Source organism: Danio rerio, chromosome 2 (assembly GCF_049306965.1).
Source record: "Danio rerio strain Tuebingen ecotype United States chromosome 2, GRCz12tu, whole genome shotgun sequence".
NCBI lineage: Eukaryota > Metazoa > Chordata > Actinopteri > Cypriniformes > Danionidae > Danio > Danio rerio.
This window is the reverse complement of record NC_133177.1, coordinates 5,193,833-5,215,485: the sequence shown is the minus strand read 5'-3', so window position 1 is coordinate 5,215,485 and position 21,653 is coordinate 5,193,833. Positions and strand designations below refer to the sequence as shown.

At 37.0% G+C, this 21,653-nt stretch overlaps 1 protein-coding gene across 50 annotated transcripts in view; it reads left to right on the top strand.

Moving 5' to 3' along the window:
- The window catches only part of dlg1b (discs large MAGUK scaffold protein 1b), a 172,647-nt gene extending 150,994 nt beyond the window's left edge, over positions 1–21,653 (top strand). For 16 of the 50 annotated variants that reach the window (XM_005163676.6, XM_073916541.1, XM_005163671.6 and 13 more), the window contains 9 exons: positions 1,431–1,497; positions 7,618–7,714; positions 12,194–12,235; positions 15,641–15,691; positions 16,252–16,353; positions 16,550–16,722; positions 16,951–17,060; positions 18,567–18,658; positions 20,659–21,653. In XM_005163676.6, the coding sequence (XP_005163733.1) occupies positions 1,431–1,497; positions 7,618–7,714; positions 12,194–12,235; positions 15,641–15,691; positions 16,252–16,353; positions 16,550–16,722; positions 16,951–17,060; positions 18,567–18,658; positions 20,659–20,765 (841 nt within the window). In that variant the 3' untranslated portion in view covers positions 20,766–21,653. 50 annotated transcript variants of the gene reach the window in all.

The window sequence follows — 21,653 nt, the reverse complement described above, 5'->3', positions numbered from 1 at the left end:
ACATTACATAGGTAAGATTAAGCTTTTTACGTTTTTTACGTTTTTTATGTTCTGAACTTTTGTGTTCAACAGGTCACGTTATTGATGATAATACATTCACTTACTGCCTTCACCATAAGGCAAAGTAGCTCCAACTCGCACTAAATACTCAGCTAATGCTATTTTTGTTGAATAAAATCAGCAAACAATGCAAAAGAAATATGACAACGAGATGCTGCACTGCCAAAAACTTGTAGCCTATTATTGTCAGCTTGTTAACGTTGTTCATAACGGGGGATTCATTCACAAGCGAATCGTTCCCTCCATCATTATGAGAAGTGAAAGCAGGAGAGGAGGTGTGTTTCAGGACACGGATTAGACCAAATTTAACTGGGGGGGTGGATAGTACATTTCCGAGCATAAGCTTTTCGCAGGAATGCCTGTGCAATCACTGATCCATCAATGTAGAAAAGTAATGTAAAATTTAAATTTTCGTAATTTAAAAAAAAAATTGCATACTAACATCCAGGAAAACTCCCGATCATAGATATATATGTATATGTGTAAATCTCTGGCTTTGGATGGCCACAGTCCTCCACTGTACCTTGGTCCCGCATTCATTTCAAGGGAGCGCTACCCTGTTCCAAAATGTCGGCTCTATTGACACATTTCTTCCAATAGACAACAACAGGGTAGGCGACATCTAATGTGTATATCTATGTGTGAAAGCAAGTCAGACTACTGAAATCCTAATTTTTTCTGAGACTAAAAATCAAACACCATCTCCTCCTAGAGCTTTCGAGCTATGACCACCAAACTCACACCAGACCTCCGAACTGGTCTGACTCGGTGTGCTATATCTTTTCCAACTGATCCAACTTTCAGTTTTCCAAAAAACCTCCCGGTACCGTCGAAAAAATCCCATAGACTTAACATTGGACCAAACTTTATGACCTCATAACTCTGCGTCAGACTGTCACACAAACTTCTAGCTGGGCCCATTTACCTCAGACTACCTAACTGCCAAAAACTGATGAGCTTTTACCTTTCTGGCCAAGCCCTAGCAACCGCTTTTGGGACCCTAGAAACTGTCTCACAGACTTCCATTCAAAAGATTGTCATTGACTTTACATTGGATCAAACTCTATGAGCTCATAACTCTGCATCAGACTAATGACTGAGCTCATTTAACTCAGTCTAGCCAGCAGCCAATCACTGATGACCTTTTAACTTTCTATCCACACCCTAACAACCAGATACTGTACCCTAGCAACTGTCCCATAGACTTACATTGCAAGTGACTGTCATTGACTTAACATTGATCTATCTATCCTTTTTAAATAAACGATTACCAACAGGCTTTCTCAAGCCAGCCTCAAAGTTTGTCTCGACAAACTTTAATAATCTATTTAATTCGATTGTAATATAAGGTTCTTGTGTTTTCTCTTAAGAGTGGAGAAAAAGGAGAGAGCCAGGTTAAAGACGGTTAAATTCAACTCCAAGTCACGAGAAAAAGGGGTGAGTGAAGCATTTCATGCATCCATAGACTTTCTGTTATAAACAATATTGTGTTCCAAATCCTAGCAAGTTGCTTTACTGTCTACTTATACCGTCCGCATGAGTGGTCAACTGTTAAGAACACCTCTTCACTGAACTTGTTCATCCGGAGCACACAGCATCCATTTCTCGCAAAAAATACCCGAAATGCTGATTCATCTGACCACAGTACACATTCCACTCTGTGATGGTCGGTCCCAGATGACTCCGAGTAGAGGTCTGCGCAGGACTAGTTTTTTAGTCCCGCTCCTGCCAGGTTTTATTCCACACCTGACTGCTCCTGATGTATAATCAGCCTTTGTTCACTTGCTGCCCGCTTAGAACAATTTTCTACCCGACCCGACGTTAACTGCTATGTTTAGATCTAGTTTCCAAAATCTCACAATTATATTGGGTTCTACCAAAAGAGATAACAGATAAAACTGTAGGTTTTGCAAGGATTGTAGGCTAAATGTCAGTTTTGTTTGCCCCTTTGTGATAAGGTATGAGTGCCGCCTTAAAACCGAGATTCCAGTCTTGTGACTGGTAAAGGACAAAACTTTGAGGTATTATTACGTTGCGCAAAGGGTCATATTTTTTTTCCATTTGAATCTATGACTCAAAAAAAGACTCTCATAAATCAGACTTGCCTGACTTTTCTAATGCAAGCTGAAGGACGGCTCATCTTCTCTTTGTTCTCCCACGTTGGAAAAGCCCATTCTGTGGACCATTATGCAGATTATGCGCGCACAGACTGTGCAAAAAAAAAAAAAAAAAAAAACACGAGAAAAAAACACTGGTCAATAAGAATGAGGAAATCTCAGAAATAACGTCAGGACGCTGTTGCATTTTATTCAGAAATTTATTCCGGCGCACAAGATCTGGTCGGGCCCTTCAGGAATGCAGACCTCTACCTCCGAGCTCAGATATCAGTAATTTGAGTTACAAGAAGCTAGCGTTGTCATGATACTAAAATTTCCAACTTCGATACGATGCGTTGAAAAATATCGATATTTGAAACCATTTTTGATACCGTGGAGTACAAATTCCGCAACATTAAAAGTATGCAAATGAAGTAAAAAAAGGGAAAAAAATAACTGAACCACATATGGCTTATCCCAGGTATGTCAGCAGTCCAAAATGCATCTTATTTTCCCATCTTATTTTCTGATTAAAACAAGTGTTAAAATCTTAATATTATTAATCATTATTAAAAAGCAAGATTGTATCATTTTAAATATTTTAGTATTAAAATGAATTAATTATATACACATATATATATATATATATATATATATATATATATATATATATATATATATATATATATATATATATATAATTTAAAAAAAAAATTATTTAGAATTATTGTCAACATCTGATTAGTGTATTTTTTTTGTTAATTATTGTTATTTCTGCCAAATTCTAAATTCTGAGCTCATTGCTATTATTAACTATAGTATTGTTATTTTAAAAGCCATACAATAGTATTTAAAAACATGAGCTTGCAAATCCCTAATAATACAGTTTACTATTTTAGTGCATTTTTAAGTCAGTATAGTTTTTTTATGAATTAGTTAATTGATTTTTATTAATGTGGTCACAAACCATAGATGCATATCTTTGATGAATAGAGAGTTCAAAATCTTAAAAAGATCTTAAAAAGTAGCAAATTCTTCTTTCCTCATGGGACAGTCTTATAATTAGCCTCATGAAAAAGTCTAGATCTACAGTAGGCAACTCACTAGGGATTGGAACAAAGCTTGTATGTTACTTATTGTATGTTATCAACGTAGCATGACATTGAAATGCATTTCGAATTGTTTTGCAAATTAGATTTGATATTAACTCCCATTTAATACTGCTGATCAGTCAGTGCTTCATTCAGTTGAATGAAATCTTCTGTACGATGTTTACTAATCAGTCTGCCATATGAATAGTCCGGTCTAAATTAACAGCATGAGTAGCTGCAAGTGTTGCTGGCCCAAAAAAAGGCCTTCCATTCCAAGGCAAAATTGTTAGCCCTCCTGTGAAATTTTAATTATTTAAAAAAAAAAAAAAAAAAAAATTGTTTCTTAACAAAGCAAGGAAAGAGCAAGGAAATTTGCACAGTATTTACTCTTATATATTTTTTTTTCCTAAGGAAAGTCTCCTTTATTTTAATTTGGCTGGAATTAAAGCGGTTTTAAATAATTGTTAAGGTCAATATTATCAGCCCCCTTAAAGTTGACCTATTATGCCCCTTTTTACAAGATGTAAAATAAGTCTCTGGTGTCCCTAGAGTGTATATGTGAAGTTTCTGTTCAAAATACCCCACAAATAATGTTTTATAACTCTGTGCAACTGACCCTTTTAGTCTTTGATCCTTATTGTGCCGTTGTCCCTTTAAATTCAAATGAGATTGCGTTCTTTTTAAAAGAGGGCGGAGCTATAAATGCCTGAGTCAGCATAGTGGCAGATTCAAGGCAGGACTAACGTGCTATGCTAATGAGGGAGAGATGGGCACTAATGGGCGGGGCTTTTCCCTCTGATGCCATGTACAACGAGGAGAATGTCAATCAAAGTGTTTCTGCAGACTGTTTTCATCAAGTCTGATTATTAAAAAAATTAAATTAACAGATTTTATTATATACAGATTTATCCATTAGAAGCTGGTTATATTGACAAACTGTTGTTTAAACCCCTTATAAAAGCCATTTTTGCATAATAGGTCCCCTTTAAGAAATTATTAATTATTTTATTGTTGTCCAGTGACTCGTCTAATAATCCTAAATTGTCTATTTAAACCTAATTAAGCCATTAAAATGCACTTTAAGCTAAATACTATTAGTGTGTTACTAAATAATTTATACTTAAAATATTATGTACTGTCATCATTGCATATACAAAAGACATTAGTTATTAGAAATGAGTAATTAAAAATATTGTTTAAAAATAAACATCTCCATTAAACATCAATGTTTGGGAAATAATTCACATTTCAAAGGAGGACTAATCAGTTTGCCTTCAACTGTGTGTTACGTAACAAATATAACAGTGCTGTAATACATCTGTAACTCATGTATGAAGCATAGAAGTCAGATTACCTAACAGTCCAACCGAACATGCATGATAGGAAAATGAAGGACAAATACGCTTGCCATTGATGTCGGACTGCTCGTCTTTCTGCTCCTCTCCTGTCCTGAACCCTCCTCACATTTTCCTCCTTCCACCTCCTGTGCCTTGCTCTCTGTAATCCAATGCTCAAACAAACCAGGCTTCTAGCTGATCTCTGCCTAAGAATGGATGTGCATCTACTGCCAAAGAGAAGAACTGTGTAGTTTGACTTAATAAATTCCCATGCAGGCTCAGCGGCTGTAAAGCAAAGCAGAACTAGGCCTTGACATGCTTCTGGCTCACTCACAACGCGCTTCTAACCCTCTGCATGCAGATCTGTCCGTCTGCTTCTCTTGTGTTGAGATTTCCTGCTGTCGTTCTTGAGTCTGTGACTCAAATCCGATTATTTGTCCATTTCAGTTCTTCATGCATTTCATATCCAAATCTGGATTTGTGACATCCTCTATTAAGTTTAGAGGAGCTCAACTCCTTTAAGTTTAACTCCTTTAGTTAAAGCAGTGGTCTCAAACTCAATTCCTGGAGGGCTACAGCTCTGCACAGTTTAGCTTTAACCACCTCCAACTCAAACCTGCTTAGTCTCTAGTAGTCTTAAACACCTTTATTAGTTGGATCAGCTGTTTTTGGTTAGGGTTGGAGCAAAACTGTGCAGAGTTGTGGACCTCCAGGAATCGAGATTGAGACCTGTGAGTCAAAGGGATAGTTCACCCAAAAATGAAAATTTGGTCATCATCTACTCACCCACTCCTCACTTGTTAGATACCTGTTTGACTTTGTTTCTTTTGTTAAACACTAAAGAAAGATATTTTGAAGAATGTTGTAAACCCCTAGCCATTGTGACTAGCTTGGAATTTTTTTGTTTCTCATTATATATAGTATATTGACCTTATTTCGACTCAGTTGCCTATGGGAGAAATGACTACGAATAATAAACGGTCACAGCACTTGCTCTATAAACAAGTGTGTTTATGACCATACATAAAGTTCATTTATTCATTTTCTTGTCGGCTTAGTCCCTTTATTAATCCAGGGTCGCCACAGCGGAATGAACCGCCAACTTATCCAGCAAGTTTTTACGCAGCGGATGCCCTTCCAACCGCAACCCATTTCTGGGAAACATCCACACACACATTCTCACACACACTACGGACAATTTAGCCTAGCCAATTCACCTGTACTTTGGACTGTGAGGGAAACCGAAGGAAGCACCCAGAGGAAACCCACGCGAACGCAGGGAGAAAATGCCAACTCCACACAGAAACAGCAACTGAGCCGAGGCTCGAACCAGCGACCTTCTTGCTGTGAGGCGACAGCACTGCCTACTGCGCTACTGCTTGGCCCTATACGTAAAGTTGAATAATATAATTAGAAAATTTCAGTTTACAACATCAAGCAGTATAACAAGCTGTTTTAACATCAGCTAAATATCAACGGAAGTGAATGAAACCCAAAGTCTTAAGCCAAAAAGATTTGAATGCCTGCTAGTACATGAAGACTAACGACTAATACAACATTCTTCAATCTATTGTCTTATATTTAGCAAAATTATACCTTGAGGTTAAAGGTGACATTGGATGGCAGTTTAAGCACAAGTTGATATGATTCTTTAGGGTCTTAAAGGTGCAGTATGCAAGTTTGACAACTAGGTATTGCACGCCTGGTTCAAAACACACACAAGCGCAGGTTGCCAGATTGATGACACCCACATATCAGTGATTCAGCATGTACATTTAATAATGTAAAAAGGTTTAATGTGTATTAATTAGGTTATAGACCTCGCCATTTTGTTGGAGTGCAGTGAGTGCACTATTCTGTGCTTCTAAATAGCTGTATTTAAAGTTATGTCATATTTCGTCTGGTGCAAACAACCAAATTGCATATCACAGCAAATCTACTCATGTAGCATGTTGTTAGGACATGGGGTTACAATGTGACCTGCTCACCTAATGTTTACGTTTGTAATATTTATATTATTTTCTAATTAATAACCTCATGTGGAACTCTGAATCTGCATCTCGTTTCGGAGTCTACTACTTTCCACCAGAGGTCGCATTGCATGCTTTGAAAGCTTTTTTGAATGAATGGATCAAATACGCTGTTCTCCATCAAGGCAACCCGGGGTGCTGAAATATAATTGGCTAAACTGGCATTGGGCGGGTTAAAAGAACCAAATCAAAGACAGACGTTCAGGCACGTAACACACATTTTCATAGCAGAATGTCTGACTTTAGCATTGTTTTTCAGATAAACAATAATGTTTACTTAGCATGTTTCTTAAATTTCTGCAAACATATTATGGTATTTTTATGCTTTAGTATAGTCAAAAACTTACATACAGCACCTTTAAGGATATTTATAAGCTAGTGTGACAAATTTTTTTTTGAAGATTTAGCATTTCGAAGATATAAACCTAATATAAACATCCAAAGCTTGCAATTTGTCACTAAATGGAGTAACGATTTTTTGCCCGTCACCTCATACGTCAGTTTTACATCAAATCTTGAACAATCAAATGCTCACTAGTATCTGACATGCCCCGCCCCCTTTTCATTTGATGCGCTTGAGCTCAACCACTCTCACTAGCAGAGCTGTAAGAAAAACTAAACGCTATTGGCTGTTTTTTGTTAAAAGGGGAGAAGCTACACTGTGTCCCACCATCTCTTTGTATTTTGGTTTAGATTACGTCAAACATCGAATAAAAATGCACATTGCTTCACAGGATCTGAAATCGAAATATTAAAAAATAGTTAGGATTGAATCTGATGTCAACTTTAAGAATGGCCATTTTCATTTTAAGGTGAACAATCTCTTCAACGCTGTCTATAAGACGTTATTTGTCCAATGTATGTCATACCACCTACAATGGCAAAGTCTTCAAAGGTTTAAGAAAGCTGAGAGCCATTTATTTTCACCATATGAACATTAGACAGTCCTCTTCCCCGTCCCTTCTTTTCTTTTGCCCTTCTCCAAACTTCTCTTCCTCCGCAGTCCCTCAATGACAAGCGTAAAAAGAACCTCTTTTCCCGCAAGTTCACCTTCTACAAGAACAAGGATGTGAGCGAGCAGGAAACAAGCGATGTGGAGCGTAAGTACAGAAAGAAGCACTCCAGTAAACAAACACTGGGCAGGAGTAGGGCAGCAGGTCATAAGGACTGAGGTGGGCACTGCTTCATTGGACACAGCAGGCATCGAAGCCCACTTTAGCTGGAGAACGCTTGTTGCCTGCTGTGTCTGGTGGCCGGACCGGGCCTTAGAGTGTCTCAGTTAACCCATGTACTCTTGTGGTTGTTGTCTTTCTTGTTGCTCCCTCTTCCTGACCGCTCTACAGGACAACCCAGACGACATGCTATCCAAAGGCCAGAGTAAGTTCCCCATGTTCAGTAGATGGACACTCGGTCGCCTCTGGACCAGACCTCCACTCTGATTCCTTTTCTTTCACATCTCTCGTTCTTCACTCTCATGGTTTATACTGATGCTTTTAAGAGAGCACACACAGATGGTGTTAACAACTGCTGTTAATATGCTTTTTCATTGATCAGATCACTAATAAAGAGAATTTAATATGTATTTGTTTTATATATTATTAATATTTTTATATATTTGAAAATTAATCTAATCTGTTACGGCCCAAAACTCAAAACTGGCTCGAATGATAACAATCAAGGTTTGAGCCGAACATATGAAAAGATACAGACATTTGAATTAATAAATTGATGTCCCGATAATACTCTTTAATTTTTATAAATCATATGTTTCCAAAAGAGACAAAACATTAACAAAAATCATGTAGACAGGTAGGGCAGCTAAGGAAAACAGGTCTCTGACTATACTGTTTTTAAATGGACAGATCTTACCTACAACTTCCGTGAAAGGAATAAAAAACAGGTCTTCCAAGCCACTGCTTTCCTTTGCTAAACTAAATAAATAACAAAACGTGATTATCAAAAATAATCCACTACCTGTTACAAAAGCAAAGTATCAAAATAAACAAACTAGATATCACATTAAGAAAATGAACAAAACTCTAAATAGAGCGGCGTGTAGATGGACGGAGCACCGCCAGCCAGACCGCCTAAGCGCAAGCCACCACCGAGCTGTGGGAGAGCGAGAGACTGAGAGAGACTGAGCCACCATTGCTGTCAGCCTTGTATACTTGGAATCCCCAGTGACGTCACGGGCGTCATCCAATCCTGGACAAGCCGGGTAGAAAAACTCCACCTATAACTCAAGCGCAACAAGCACATACATGCAACAAATAAATAAATGAATTAAATAAAACACAGACCTGCGTAACAGTATCTATTTCTTGGTGAATATATGTATTGTATTTATGTCAAAACTGTTTTTTAAACGGATATATATATATATATATATATATATATATATATATATATATTTATATATATATATATATATATATATATATATTTATATATATTTATATATATATATCGTGTGTGTTTTAGTCACCGGACATCTTTAGAAATAGATACACTTTACATTTAAATTCCTGTGAAACATTAAAAAATGCAACTAAAAAAACAACAAAATATTGACAAAATTGTTTGTATAAAAAAGAAAATCGAACATAGAGAGTTTTAAAAATCCTTTTGTACGAGGAACTACTTTTTTCCTCCATTCATTCACATCTGCAGCTGTCAGAGCAGCACAAACCGTTGCTAATTCACCAACGTCACTTTAGAGCTAGTATTTGAATGATTCTCTAGTGTACTGTCTTAAGTGATGACAAAACAGGTGATTTTGCTCACATTTTAAGATTATAAGGCTGAACAGCATGACATGCCATCAGTCTATAGAGATTTCCCAGTATATCTCTGTTGCAATTGGGAAATCACAACATATATCCCCGTACAAGTCAAAGCAAAGCAAACACTACCAGACTACTATGGTATAAACACAACACTATACATAAGAGAGAGAGATCAACTTAAAGTATTACTTACCTGTTCTATAATGACTTGTTCACTTGTAGAAAATGCTGTTTTTCTCCCAAAAGGAATTATTATGCAGTCTCTGTTGCCATCTTGTGGCGGAACATTAAACGTCTTTGCTCTGATCAGTATAATAGGCTGATGGTTGTCTCTCCAAAATTATTAATGTTTAAAATAGGCACTATCCTTATAAATAAACTGCAATCTAAACAACTACATTTTTGCCCAAAAAAAGCCTCAAAAGTACATTATGTTGGCCAACAGCTGCAATATTTGTCAAACTGTAGTGAGTTTATTTGTCTGCTGTCACTCTATGTGGGCGGAGTAATACAAAAGAGGGAAGAGGCTGTTAGAATGTTGTTATTACAGAATATCAGCCAATTTTAGAAATTAAATACTAAATAATATATAACGTACTGGCAAAGACCAAATAATTAAAATAATAATCAAAGTTATTAGAAACTAGTTATTAAAGCTAAAAATGTTTATTAAACTGTTAAAAAATCTCCATCAATCAGCACTTACTGTAAATATTTGGCCTAATAATTTTGTCTTCAACTGTACATCATGAAATCATTCATTTCGATTTAGTGTTGTCCCATTGTGATCAAATCAATGAAAATGCATTTTAATTCCAGGGTAAACAGTGACTTCAACGACCGAGCGTTCAAGAGCTTATCCATTTAAAGAACTGTTCTTTATTTCTGTTGTTGATGGTGGAGGTTTAACGTTACTTTCTATCATCTCTCTTACTGTTCTCCATGGATTCACCCTCATTTAGTACTCACTTTATTCCCCAAAGGTTGTTCTTTTGCGATTTGTTTGCCATACAGTACACTACACTGTAAAACAATGCAGGGTTGCACACAATTCATTCATGTTGTCCCAACACAAATCGATTAAGCTAAATGGATTGAACATAAAACAATTTAGTTGTCCCCCAAAAAATCCAAAGAACTGTGTTGTTTCAGCTCAATTTAAATAAGTAGTTTGAACAAGCAGCAAAATAATTTTTGGAGTGTATATGTTACAAGCAACTTGTGAAATCTGAAATTCCATAGAAGGCCTAGGACATGTATAGAGTGCCTAAAATCGAACGTTGAAGTATGAAATGATTGCTGAGTCCATGTGCCGCAAAGTATAACTGGCATTTTTCCTAATGTTGTCGGTGGCGCTTGGGTTGTTGTTTGATGATGGTGATCAAAGCGTCGAACATTATTGTTAGACAGCATATTGCCAGTACAAGGTTCCACTACCACATCACAGACAATATTGTAACAAATACTTCAATCTCAGTTCTACTGTTATTGTTTTTCCAGTAAGAACATCATATGCTTTATTTTCTTATTTCTTCCATTTTAAAATACGTAATGATCAATAAAGGCTTTCGTTTGCTCTTCTGACACGTTGCCTAAATTATACTTGTCGAATTGTATAGTATGCCTAGGAAAAGTATGCAAAATTTTTACAAAAAACTGATATTTCTTACTTTGCCTAAAACCGTTTAATACATTTCCTAGGAATTCTACACAATACCAGGATTTCACACACTGCCGGTAGTATATATTACTAGATCATACACTCTAGATTGTAACGCTATTCTATTATCACACTTTACTCTTCAAAAAAGCAAAAAATTTATAATAATATTAGCAATAATATTTTGTTTTCTGTGTTGATGGACTTTATACAGTCAAAAAACAGCAAAAACTGTTTCTACTTCACCAACATCGCTTTAGAGCTAGTATTTGAATGATTCTCTAGCGTAATATATAAAGTGACGACAAAACAGGTGATTTTGCTCACATTTTAAGATTAAATAAGGCTAACCAGCATGAAATGCCGTCAGTCTGCAGAGATCTTCCAGTATTTTTCTTTTGCAATTGGGATATTAATAAAATTATTAACCCCCCAAAAAAGCCAAAGCAAACACTACCAGATTACTATGGTATAAACACAACACTACATACAAGAGAGGGAGATCAACTTAAAGTACTACTTACCTGTTCTATAATGACTTGTTCACCTGTAGAAAATGATGTTTTTCTCCCCTATAAAATTGTTTGTTATTTGTTTCAACTACTTGTTCACAATGAGCTGAAACAACACAACTCTTCAATGTTTTGGTGATAACTTTAACTGTTTAATGTTTAATCCACTTAAATTTGTACAAACTAATAAAGTTATGTTGTCTCAACTCAAATCGATTGTGTGAAACCCAACATTTTTTAAGTCAGCATGTCTTCAGGTAGCTTAAAATTTAGATCACAACTTGTATGTACAGTATTTATAGACATCAGTACATATTTGACTCCATAAAACCACATTAGTTTGGCCAAAAAAACCTTCGCAAATAATTTTGAGTACTTTCATTGTAACTAAGTGAAATCTGGAAGGGAAATTAATCTATCTAAAGTCAATTTATCTAGGTAAATAAATTTTGTAGAGGTATATAGTTACTGCAAGGGGTACTTCAGTGAAAAGTGTCTGTCATTTTCCACTGTATTGAGACTCAGGACTGAGGTTCCTGTGTTGTTTAAAGTCAACTTAAGCATCATCATATGCTCATGTTGTTGGTTTTCATCATCCATTCCCCCTGTGTATGATTTCAGAGCATGTCACCTCTAATGCCAGTGATAGTGAGAGTAGTTACCGTAAGTTTTCTTCCTTCCATTGTGTGCCATTTAGCCGTCGACCTCGCCTGCTTTTCTGTTACATATTTAACACTCTCTTTTTCCATCCTCTCTGCTGTGCATTAACATGTATGGGAGATCCATTCTGAGGCAGGGCATTGCAGGCAAAAACTGTTTCATGCATCTGTCAGTTTGGAAATTTTAGGCGTTATTTTATTTTTATGATGATTATGAAGAGAACATCCAACATACACTTTTATTTTGTTGCCCTCCATTGTAGTTTGTAGGTTTTGAAGTGCAACACGTATTTATAAAGGATGTTTTCTCGAAATGAGTTACAAATCTCCACTTCAGCTGCATTTACAAACGTTTAAAGGGACAGTTCACCCAAAAGCGAACATTTACTCGCTCTCAAGTGTGGTGAACACTAAAGAAGATATTTTGTAGAAGCCCAGTAACCATTGGCGTCAACAGTAGGCAAACAAAGTCAAGGGTTATGTCAAAATGTGTGCTATTTTCGAAATTATGAAAGGATAAAAACAGATGTCAAAATTCCTCACCGAAAAAAAAGTATAAATAAAACTTTAGCTGCTTTTTCACCATTGGACCAAATGGTTATATTCACTTAATGAAAACGAAGCTCTGTGGAATGCAGTACAAATGTACCAACCGTGTTACATTCAATGTATTAATTCCACTTTTGTATTACTTGCTGTGTGGGATATTTTCGAAATTATGAAGAGATAAAAACAGATGTCAAAATCCACATCTGAGAAAAAAACCTAAAATCATTAGCTGCTTTTTCAGTATTGGATCGAGTGGTTCACTTTATTTAACCATTCCACTTCGTGCTGGTCCAGGCTAGCCAACACAGATATGGTTTTATTTTCCACAGTGGTTCTGATAACGAAACTGTGGAATGCAATACAAATGCGCCAATCGTATTACATTCAATGTATAAATTCCACTTTTGTATTACTGGCTGTGTGTGGTATTTTCAAAATTACGGAGCGATAATCTTTAGCGTTCAACAGAAGAAAGCAACTCTTAAAACTACATGAGGGAGAATAAATGATGAGGTATTTTTCATTTTTGCGTGAACCATTCCTTTAAAGTATTCAAATAACTGCTGAAGTACATTTAATAACTATTCTTTTGCCCAATTCACCTGCAGTGTCTTGCCTTAAATCAATCTGAATCTGAACACAGTTAGTTGTGGACTTCACACAGCGCTGCAGCAGTGAGGCCGGCTGGGTAACGTTCCAGAAGCCACACAGATACTATAGCGAAATCAATCAGTTCGTCCTCCGCCGGCCCCTAGCGCAATCTCCATGGCAACAGTGCCCTTGCCCTCGCTCTGTCAGAGATAGTCAGAGTCACAGTGCTGTGTTATCAAAGATATTACTACACTGTCTCGCGGGGCCAGACTGTGATCAGCCGTACAGACTGGCCATTAAACGCCATTACCAGATTCTGCATGATGCCACCGTTCTAAACGTCACACAAGCATGTAATTGGGTCGTGAATGAAACCGTGGCGAAGGCGCAAAGAAGACGCTCTGTGGAATTTAATCACAGAATTGTCGATTAAGTATTTGGACAAGCTGCTTGTTTGGTTATTTTTTTTAATATGCATTGTATATTTAGCTCTAAAACTTTTTTTTAAGAAACACAGTTGTTCATGTGAAAATGTACATATAGTACAGTAACTGTAGGATCATTTGGATAATTTGGATACAAAAAATGACTATCAATATAGAATATATAATTTTGCATCTTCAATGTTACATGTGTACTGGTAAAACTATTTATATTAATGTAAAATCAACCATATATATACATACACACAAACTCATCGGTTACTTTATAAACGTAATATAAAATATAAACTAATACATTTATAATATATAAACTTAAATTATTTATATATATATATATGTATATATATATATATATATATATATTAATGGAAAATCCAGAGAACCAGTAATAACCAATTATAAGGACATTTATTTAGAGCTATACATTCAAAATCTCAAACATTAAAATAACAACATTTTGGTTATTTGTTTTAATAATAATAATCTTTTTATGCAGTAAAATTTGTAGTGTTTAGTTAATCATTAATAATGTTACAAAAGATCAGTTTCAAACAATAAATTTTTATATACTTTCTGTGCCTCAAAGACTTAAAATAAGTCAATAAATTAATAAATAAATAAAATCACTCTTTTTACAAAAAAAATATTAACCATTTGAAATGACGTTAAACAACTCTAAATATGAAACCTGAAAATTGAACTTTGCCATTACAGAAATAAACTGCGCTAAAAAGTGTTAAATCAGAAAGTATTCTTTCCTACATGTGAGTAACTAACAAAAATACAATTAATGCTGCACATATTTCACATCACATTTATATGGATTGGTAAAAAATGCATAACATTTTGTATCCTAATGCACAATATGCTACAATACAGCGTGATGTATACCAAAGGCACATCTTGGGCCCTTACCAATTCTGACCTTAATAACTAATGGGAAAGTGCTCCTAATATTTTTTGTCCCCGGAGCTCTACATTGAAATTCTCAGACACCAATAACCATGTCTGTTTATGTTTTTAATAATAATGATAATTATAATTTTTTTGCCGTAAAATTTGTAGCTTTTACTTAATACATGAATAATGTTACAAAAGATGAATTTCAAACTTTTTTATATATATTTGTGCCTCAAATAATTAAAATAAGTAAATAAAAGAATTTTTACAAACATAAAATTAAAATCAACTTTTGAAATGACGTTAAGCAACAGAAAATATGTTTATTTCTTTGCCATCGCAGTAAATAGCTGCACTGTTTACAAAAGTATGTATACAAAAGGATGTAACAAAAAATTTCTCTCATACATTTAACTAACAAAAATAAAACTAATTCTGCTCTAATTTCACATCACATTCATTGTGAATTGGTATTAAATGCAGAATAATTTGTAGCCTAATGCACATTATGCTACAATACTGTGCGTTATACACCAAAGGCATGTCTTAGATCCTTACCGATTCTGCACTTAACTTTAAAGAAGACTCTTATTTCATTTCTAGCACGTCTCTGCCACAAACGCAGCCAGCCTTAGGCAATCAGGCCTGCTGAGATGCACAGAAACAGCTCCACTTTAATCATTATGACAGTCTCATGCCAACCATGACGGACGACTCCATTGCCTGAACGCTTCATTTCTGGCGCACAGACGACCTCTAGTGGCCACAAGTGGATCTTGCGTAGCTTTTGCTGCCATTTCACACATTTAATAACAAGAATGCATGAGCAAATTGCTTGAATATATTAACAGCCTTGCTTTGTTTGCTTAAATGTAGCATACTCTAAATAATGAGTAGTTTTATTTTGTGTTTTGTTAATTTTTCAGGCGGACAGGAGGAATATGTGCTGTCTTATGAGCCAGTCAGTCAGCAGGAAGGTAAAATGCTAATGCTAACGTTTGAGATTTCACATATTAACAGTTGTTTTTTAGGTAAACATAATGGGCTATGTGCACACACAGACTTAATTTTCAGTCAGTCAGCCCAAGCACTTCCGGTGAATTGTCTTTCTATTGCAAAATTGCCACGTTTAGGATCTAGTTTCTTTAAAAATCAGTGATCTTCACTGCCTGATTGGTATACTATATAAAGTATGTCTCAGATCGGACAAGAAGCACTGCATTAAATTCTGTTGTTCTGCGCCATGTCTTTAAAATATGAACATATATTTTACCTCAGTATTTTCAATGGAGTTTCTGCGCTAGCCTAGCCAGCTACTGATGCCATCTTTCATCTCGTTTTACGTTTAAACAACTAAATAAATACTTAAGTCTATTTAACTAATTGTATTTTAATTCGTTTACAACATCGATGGTGCTTAAAAAACTATATGAAATTTTAAAAAGTCACATTAACCTATCACCGGAAGTTTTTCGTGGGCTGAAAAACACTAGCTGTGCCTATAGCCCATTGATTTGTATGTATGCTCTTTCCACAGTAAACTACTCTCGACCGGTGATCATCTTGGGTCCGATGAAAGACAGAGTAAACGATGACCTGATATCAGAGTTCCCGGACAAATTTGGTTCCTGTGTTCCCCGTAAGTTTCCTGTCTGCACACACTGTTATGAACTGATCACATAGGGGAAAATCACAACATCGCTTGGTCACATCAGACGACACTGTAAAAAAAATTGTGCTGAGAAACTCTATGAAATACAGTTAGTTATTCTGCGTCAAGCATGGGTTCAATACAGAAATCACGTCTGTCATTTTCATGTTCTCTCTCTCTCTAGATACGACAAGGCCGAAGCGAGATTATGAGGTGGACGGCAGAGACTACCACTTTGTTGTGTCCCGAGAGCAGATGGAGAGAGATATACAGGAGCACAAGTTTATCGAGGCCGGCCAGTACAACAGCCACCTGTACGGGACCAGTGTGCAGTCGGTCAGAGAGGTGGCGGAAAAGGTGAGCTCCAGATTGATAGCACACCAGAGGAAACAAGACACTACCAGCACACAAATACCAGTCTGCACACAAACCATCTACATGGATATTTACATAATGTGTTATTTCAGAATGCATTATTTCTGGAGACATACACCTGCACAAATGCTGACACCACACCACTTTAAAGCATAATATGAATGCTTATTGCTAACCGTATGGAAACACTGCATGCGTGTGTGTCCACAGGGCAAACACTGCATTCTAGATGTGTCTGGTAACGCCATCAAGAGGCTGCAAGTGGCTATGCTTTACCCCATCGGCATCTTCATCAAACCAAAATCAGTGGAGAACATCATGTGAGTAAAAGACAAGCGATCAAGCTAGCTTTTGCTAATAACATCGTCATGCTAGGAGTCGCTGTGTTTTCATGAACATGATTCGTTTTGTGGCCCGTTTGCACTGAGTGGTACAGTACAGCAGTGTTATCCAACCTTTTTTAACCTGAGACCCATGCATCAAACAAAAAAAAAGTACATTTCAAAGCACTTCACCGCATCTTAAAATGGTTTCAAAACTGCTTTTATTTTAGTCAGGGCATACTCACTTACACTATGCTATTCGAACCATGCCCAGGCCCGTTTCCCGGGTCATTTGAGAAGTGTGAGTTCTCTAAATCTGGCTCAGGCGCGGTTTAGTTGGCCGGCCCTGGCCAGTTGGAAGAGGTGTGCCAGAGTGCGGTTTACTTGGGCTTTGGCGCAGTACACTTACAGTGTGAGTGTAACGGCTGATTTATACTTCTGCGTTAAACGCACGCGTATGCTACGGCGCTGACGCATAGCCCTTTGCCGTGGGCGTGGGCGTCACTGACGTGCACCTCTCAAAAAATGTAACTACACATCGCAACAACGCATAGCGCAAGCTCAGTGATTGGTCGGCTTGGTAGCGCTGACGAGTCTGGGCGGGACCGAGAGCCATGCGAGCCCAATGGAGCGATTGTTTAGAAGTGTGCAGTCCCGTGAAGGAGCTCCGGATGGAAAGTCTTGTTTTGTGTTTACCTCAGAGTTAAAGTTGTTGCACGTCCGCCGGTTCCTGCCTCAAAATGAGTGAGTTTGAGCCACTTGTACATCCAGGAAGTGTTCAGGAAAAGCAAAACAGCAGCGAAGAAACTCGACACAGAGGAACATTTACACCTCACTGCCAACTAGCGTTTCGGAAGTGTTAATGCAGACCAACAGAGACAGCGCGCAGAAGTATAAATGCACAGCAACGGGCGTTGCATGCGGCGTGGGTTACGCCCATCACTTGACGCAGAAGTATAAACCAGGCTTAAAGCGCGCCTGAGCCTGAAACTTAGGACGAATTGTGACTTTTAAGGGACTGTTGTTTCATATGGATTTATTAATCATTCTTACTGTCCAATGAACCTCCAAATTCCTGCATTAAATATATAAATACATAAAATACACAAAGAAAGCATGCAGATATCTGTGACGTCAAATAATTATTTAACAATTGAATCACTGCCCCGTCAGATCATAAAACTTGATGCAACACTCTCAATCGAAACATTTATTTATTCCACTATATGTTTATTTTATGCCCCAATTTTGTTTGTTATAAATTCGATTTGCACTTTTATTTTGAAGAATGTTTTGAACACATTAATTAGGTGCTGATGAAACAAGTGTGATGTGTTGCAGATCACAGATCAAATGTATTTATCAATGCGTTTGTTTGTTTGTCTGTTTGTTTTATAGTGCAGTATATATATTACGAGTCACTAATCCATAAAGGTTGTTCTGTCTTCCGCAAGCAGTGTAATAAAAGTGTGTAATCAGAGCCTGTTTGCTCTCTCTCTTCAGGGAGATGAACAAAAGACTGACGGAGGAGCAAGGCAGAAAGACGTACGACAGAGCCATGAAGCTGGAGCAGGAGTTCATGGAGCACTTCACAGGTCTGTCTGCTTGTCACAACACATTTACATACAGTATATATTCATTATTTCAGTATATACAGGAGAAGAAGGGCTCCCACTTTTTATTAGTGGCCTTAACTACTATGGAGTTGCAGCAAAATATAAATACAATGTACTTACTGTGTTTATAATGTATTGCAGAACACTTCAGGGTGGGATATGGGTAGGGTTAGGGACAGGTTTGGTGGTATGGGTTGGTTCAAGGGTGTGTTAAGGTCTAGGGGATAATAAGGTCAACGGTGTAAAGTTGATTACAGATGTAATGACATGCAGATATTAATCAATCATAAGCATGATGTATAAACATGTATTTACACAATACTTACATTGTAACAAATGAATAATTTTATTGTTAATACATATTAGTTAAGGCCGCTGGATATAAAGTGTGATTGAAGATGGTTTAAGTTTTGGGGTTGAGATATAGTGTTATATGTAACTAACTAATAATAAACATTTAAAATGTAAGCACTTAAAAACAAGCATTGCAATACCTACAGAGACACGACATACTGCCATATCGCACTGCTACTCGTGTGACATTGCATTTATACAACAGTTTGACGGCATAATCGTGTGTATAAAAAAGAAAATAAAACACAGAGAGTCTCAGAAATCCATTTGTATGAGGAACGACTTTTTTCTGCCATTAATTTACATTTGCAGCTGTTGTCAGAACAGCAGAAACCATTGCTAATTCACAAAACATCACTTTAGAGCTAGTATTTGAGTGATTCTCTAGCATAATATCTAAAGTGACGACAAAACAGCTGATTTTGCTGACATTTTAAGATTATAAGGCTGAACGGCATGAAATGCGATCAGTCTACAGAGATTTCCCAGTATTTCTCTGTTGCAATTGGGAGATCACAAAACATATCCCCAAACAAGCCAAAGCAAACACTAGCAGATTACTGTGGTACAGCACTACAAATTGCAAAAGAGAGAGATCGACTTAGAATGTTACTTACCTGTAGTTTACAACTTGAAAAAATGCTGTTTTTCTCCTCTAAAGACTAATTATGCGGTCTCTGTCGCCATCTTATGGTAAAACATCAACCTCTTTAGTCAAAACTCCTTTACAAAAATTGTAAAATAGTCTACACAATATAGCAGGGTGTCAAACTCAGTTCCTGGAGTGTCGCAGCCCTCCACAGTTTAGTTCCAACCCAACTCCAACACACTTACCTGTAGGTTTCAAACAAGCCCGAAGGGCTCAATGTCTTATCAGGTGTGTTTAATTAGGGTTGAAACTAAACTGTGCAGGGCTACGGGAAAAAAAGAGCGCTCTTTTATTAACAGCTGTCAGTCAGCGCCTGCTTTTTTTTCTGCTCATTGCACCTTTTGCCTTATGCAGTGTAAATGCAGTCAATCAGATACGAGTCTATTTTAAAATATGATGTAAGCTGGCCAACAAAAAATTGGATACAGTCACAAAATCAGCATTGATCATCAAGATCTACATGGTAAATGCAGCCTTTGACACCTGTGGTAATTCTAATAATTACTCATTATCTTTCGGCTTTGTTCCTGATTTATCAAGAAGTGTCACAGCAGAATGAACCGCCAATTATTCTGGCATATGTTGTATGTGGCGGATGCTCTTCCAGCCACAGGTAACTCTAATAGTTGAATAAAATTTATTTGGTTTCTGGAAATCTTCAAGCGCAAAGACTAATCAGAGAGTGATTGTGGATTTGTGGATAGATGCCTTCATTTTCAAAATTTTTTAACTCCATTTATACTGAAACAACAGCAGCATTTCCAAACTAAAACAAGGCGTTTAGCCTTTACAAAATGCACAATTTTCACAAGTCAAAGATCACAGAATAGCATGGACACTGGATGTAACAATACCAAAACGTATGTGGCTTAAAAACAAAACTGCACCAGTGTAAACAGCAGCTAACATGATTGTATAGCAGTGTCTGTGCTCGACTGTCTGCTTTATTCTCTGCCGATTCTTCTCTGCGTTTCAGCCATCGTTCAGGGGGACACTTTAGAGGAGATCTACGATCAAGTCAAGCAGATCATCGAGGAACAGTCAGGGCCATACATATGGGTACAGTCCAAGGAGAAACTATGAAGGCCTTCAGGAGTTTGATCATCCCTTCTTCTCTGCCTGCTTTATTTATTGATTCTCTCACTTTTTGGTTAACTTTTTTTTTCTTCCTCCAACTGACCGCGTTCGCTCAACAGATTAATTCCTTAATCTCTGTTCAGTCCCGCATCTTCACCTCCTGACTGACTTCTAGAGAAAGACGATCTGTCGGATCTCCACTGCTTCCACGCTTACAGAAAGCCAAGCTATGCTAGACCAGCATCTGTTTACCAGGGCTTCGGAAACGGTACAGTTCCTTAATGTTTAAGGGAGGTTGCTATGTACGGACAAGAGATCTGCATTTGAAGTGTCGTTTTATTATAATTCAACCTGCTCGATCCTGTGTCGATGGAAACACGGAACTCACGTCTCAGGCATCGAAATGGTGAGAGAGTCACACACACACTCACACACACAAAAAAAAGCTAAACTTTGCACGTTGTAGCTATTTAAGACCAGGTGTTTTTCGGCCCTTTCGTCTCGTCACAAATCCTGCACATTGATTTGGTTGGTTTGTTTTCCTCCCGTGACTGTTGTATCGGCATGTGTCTTGTTCTTCCTCATCTGATCGTCTGCTTTTTTTTTTTTTTGTTTTGTTTTGTTTGGAGCCGTGTGTGTTTTTGCCGATGTCCCGCTGCACAGGCGTCGAAAGCGTGTGCCGTTAGAATGTCCGAGTCTACAATCAGTGTCTTAACACAAGAGTACCTGTTTTCAACACCTTTGATTTACATCTAGGGGATAAAAAGTCTGCCATTTATAAGGAACTGCTATTTTTAAAGAGGCAATAAAGAAATTTATTGTACGATGAGATCTTTAACCCTCCATAAACTGCCTATTTTGTTATAATAAAAGTCTATATTGAGCTTTACGTAA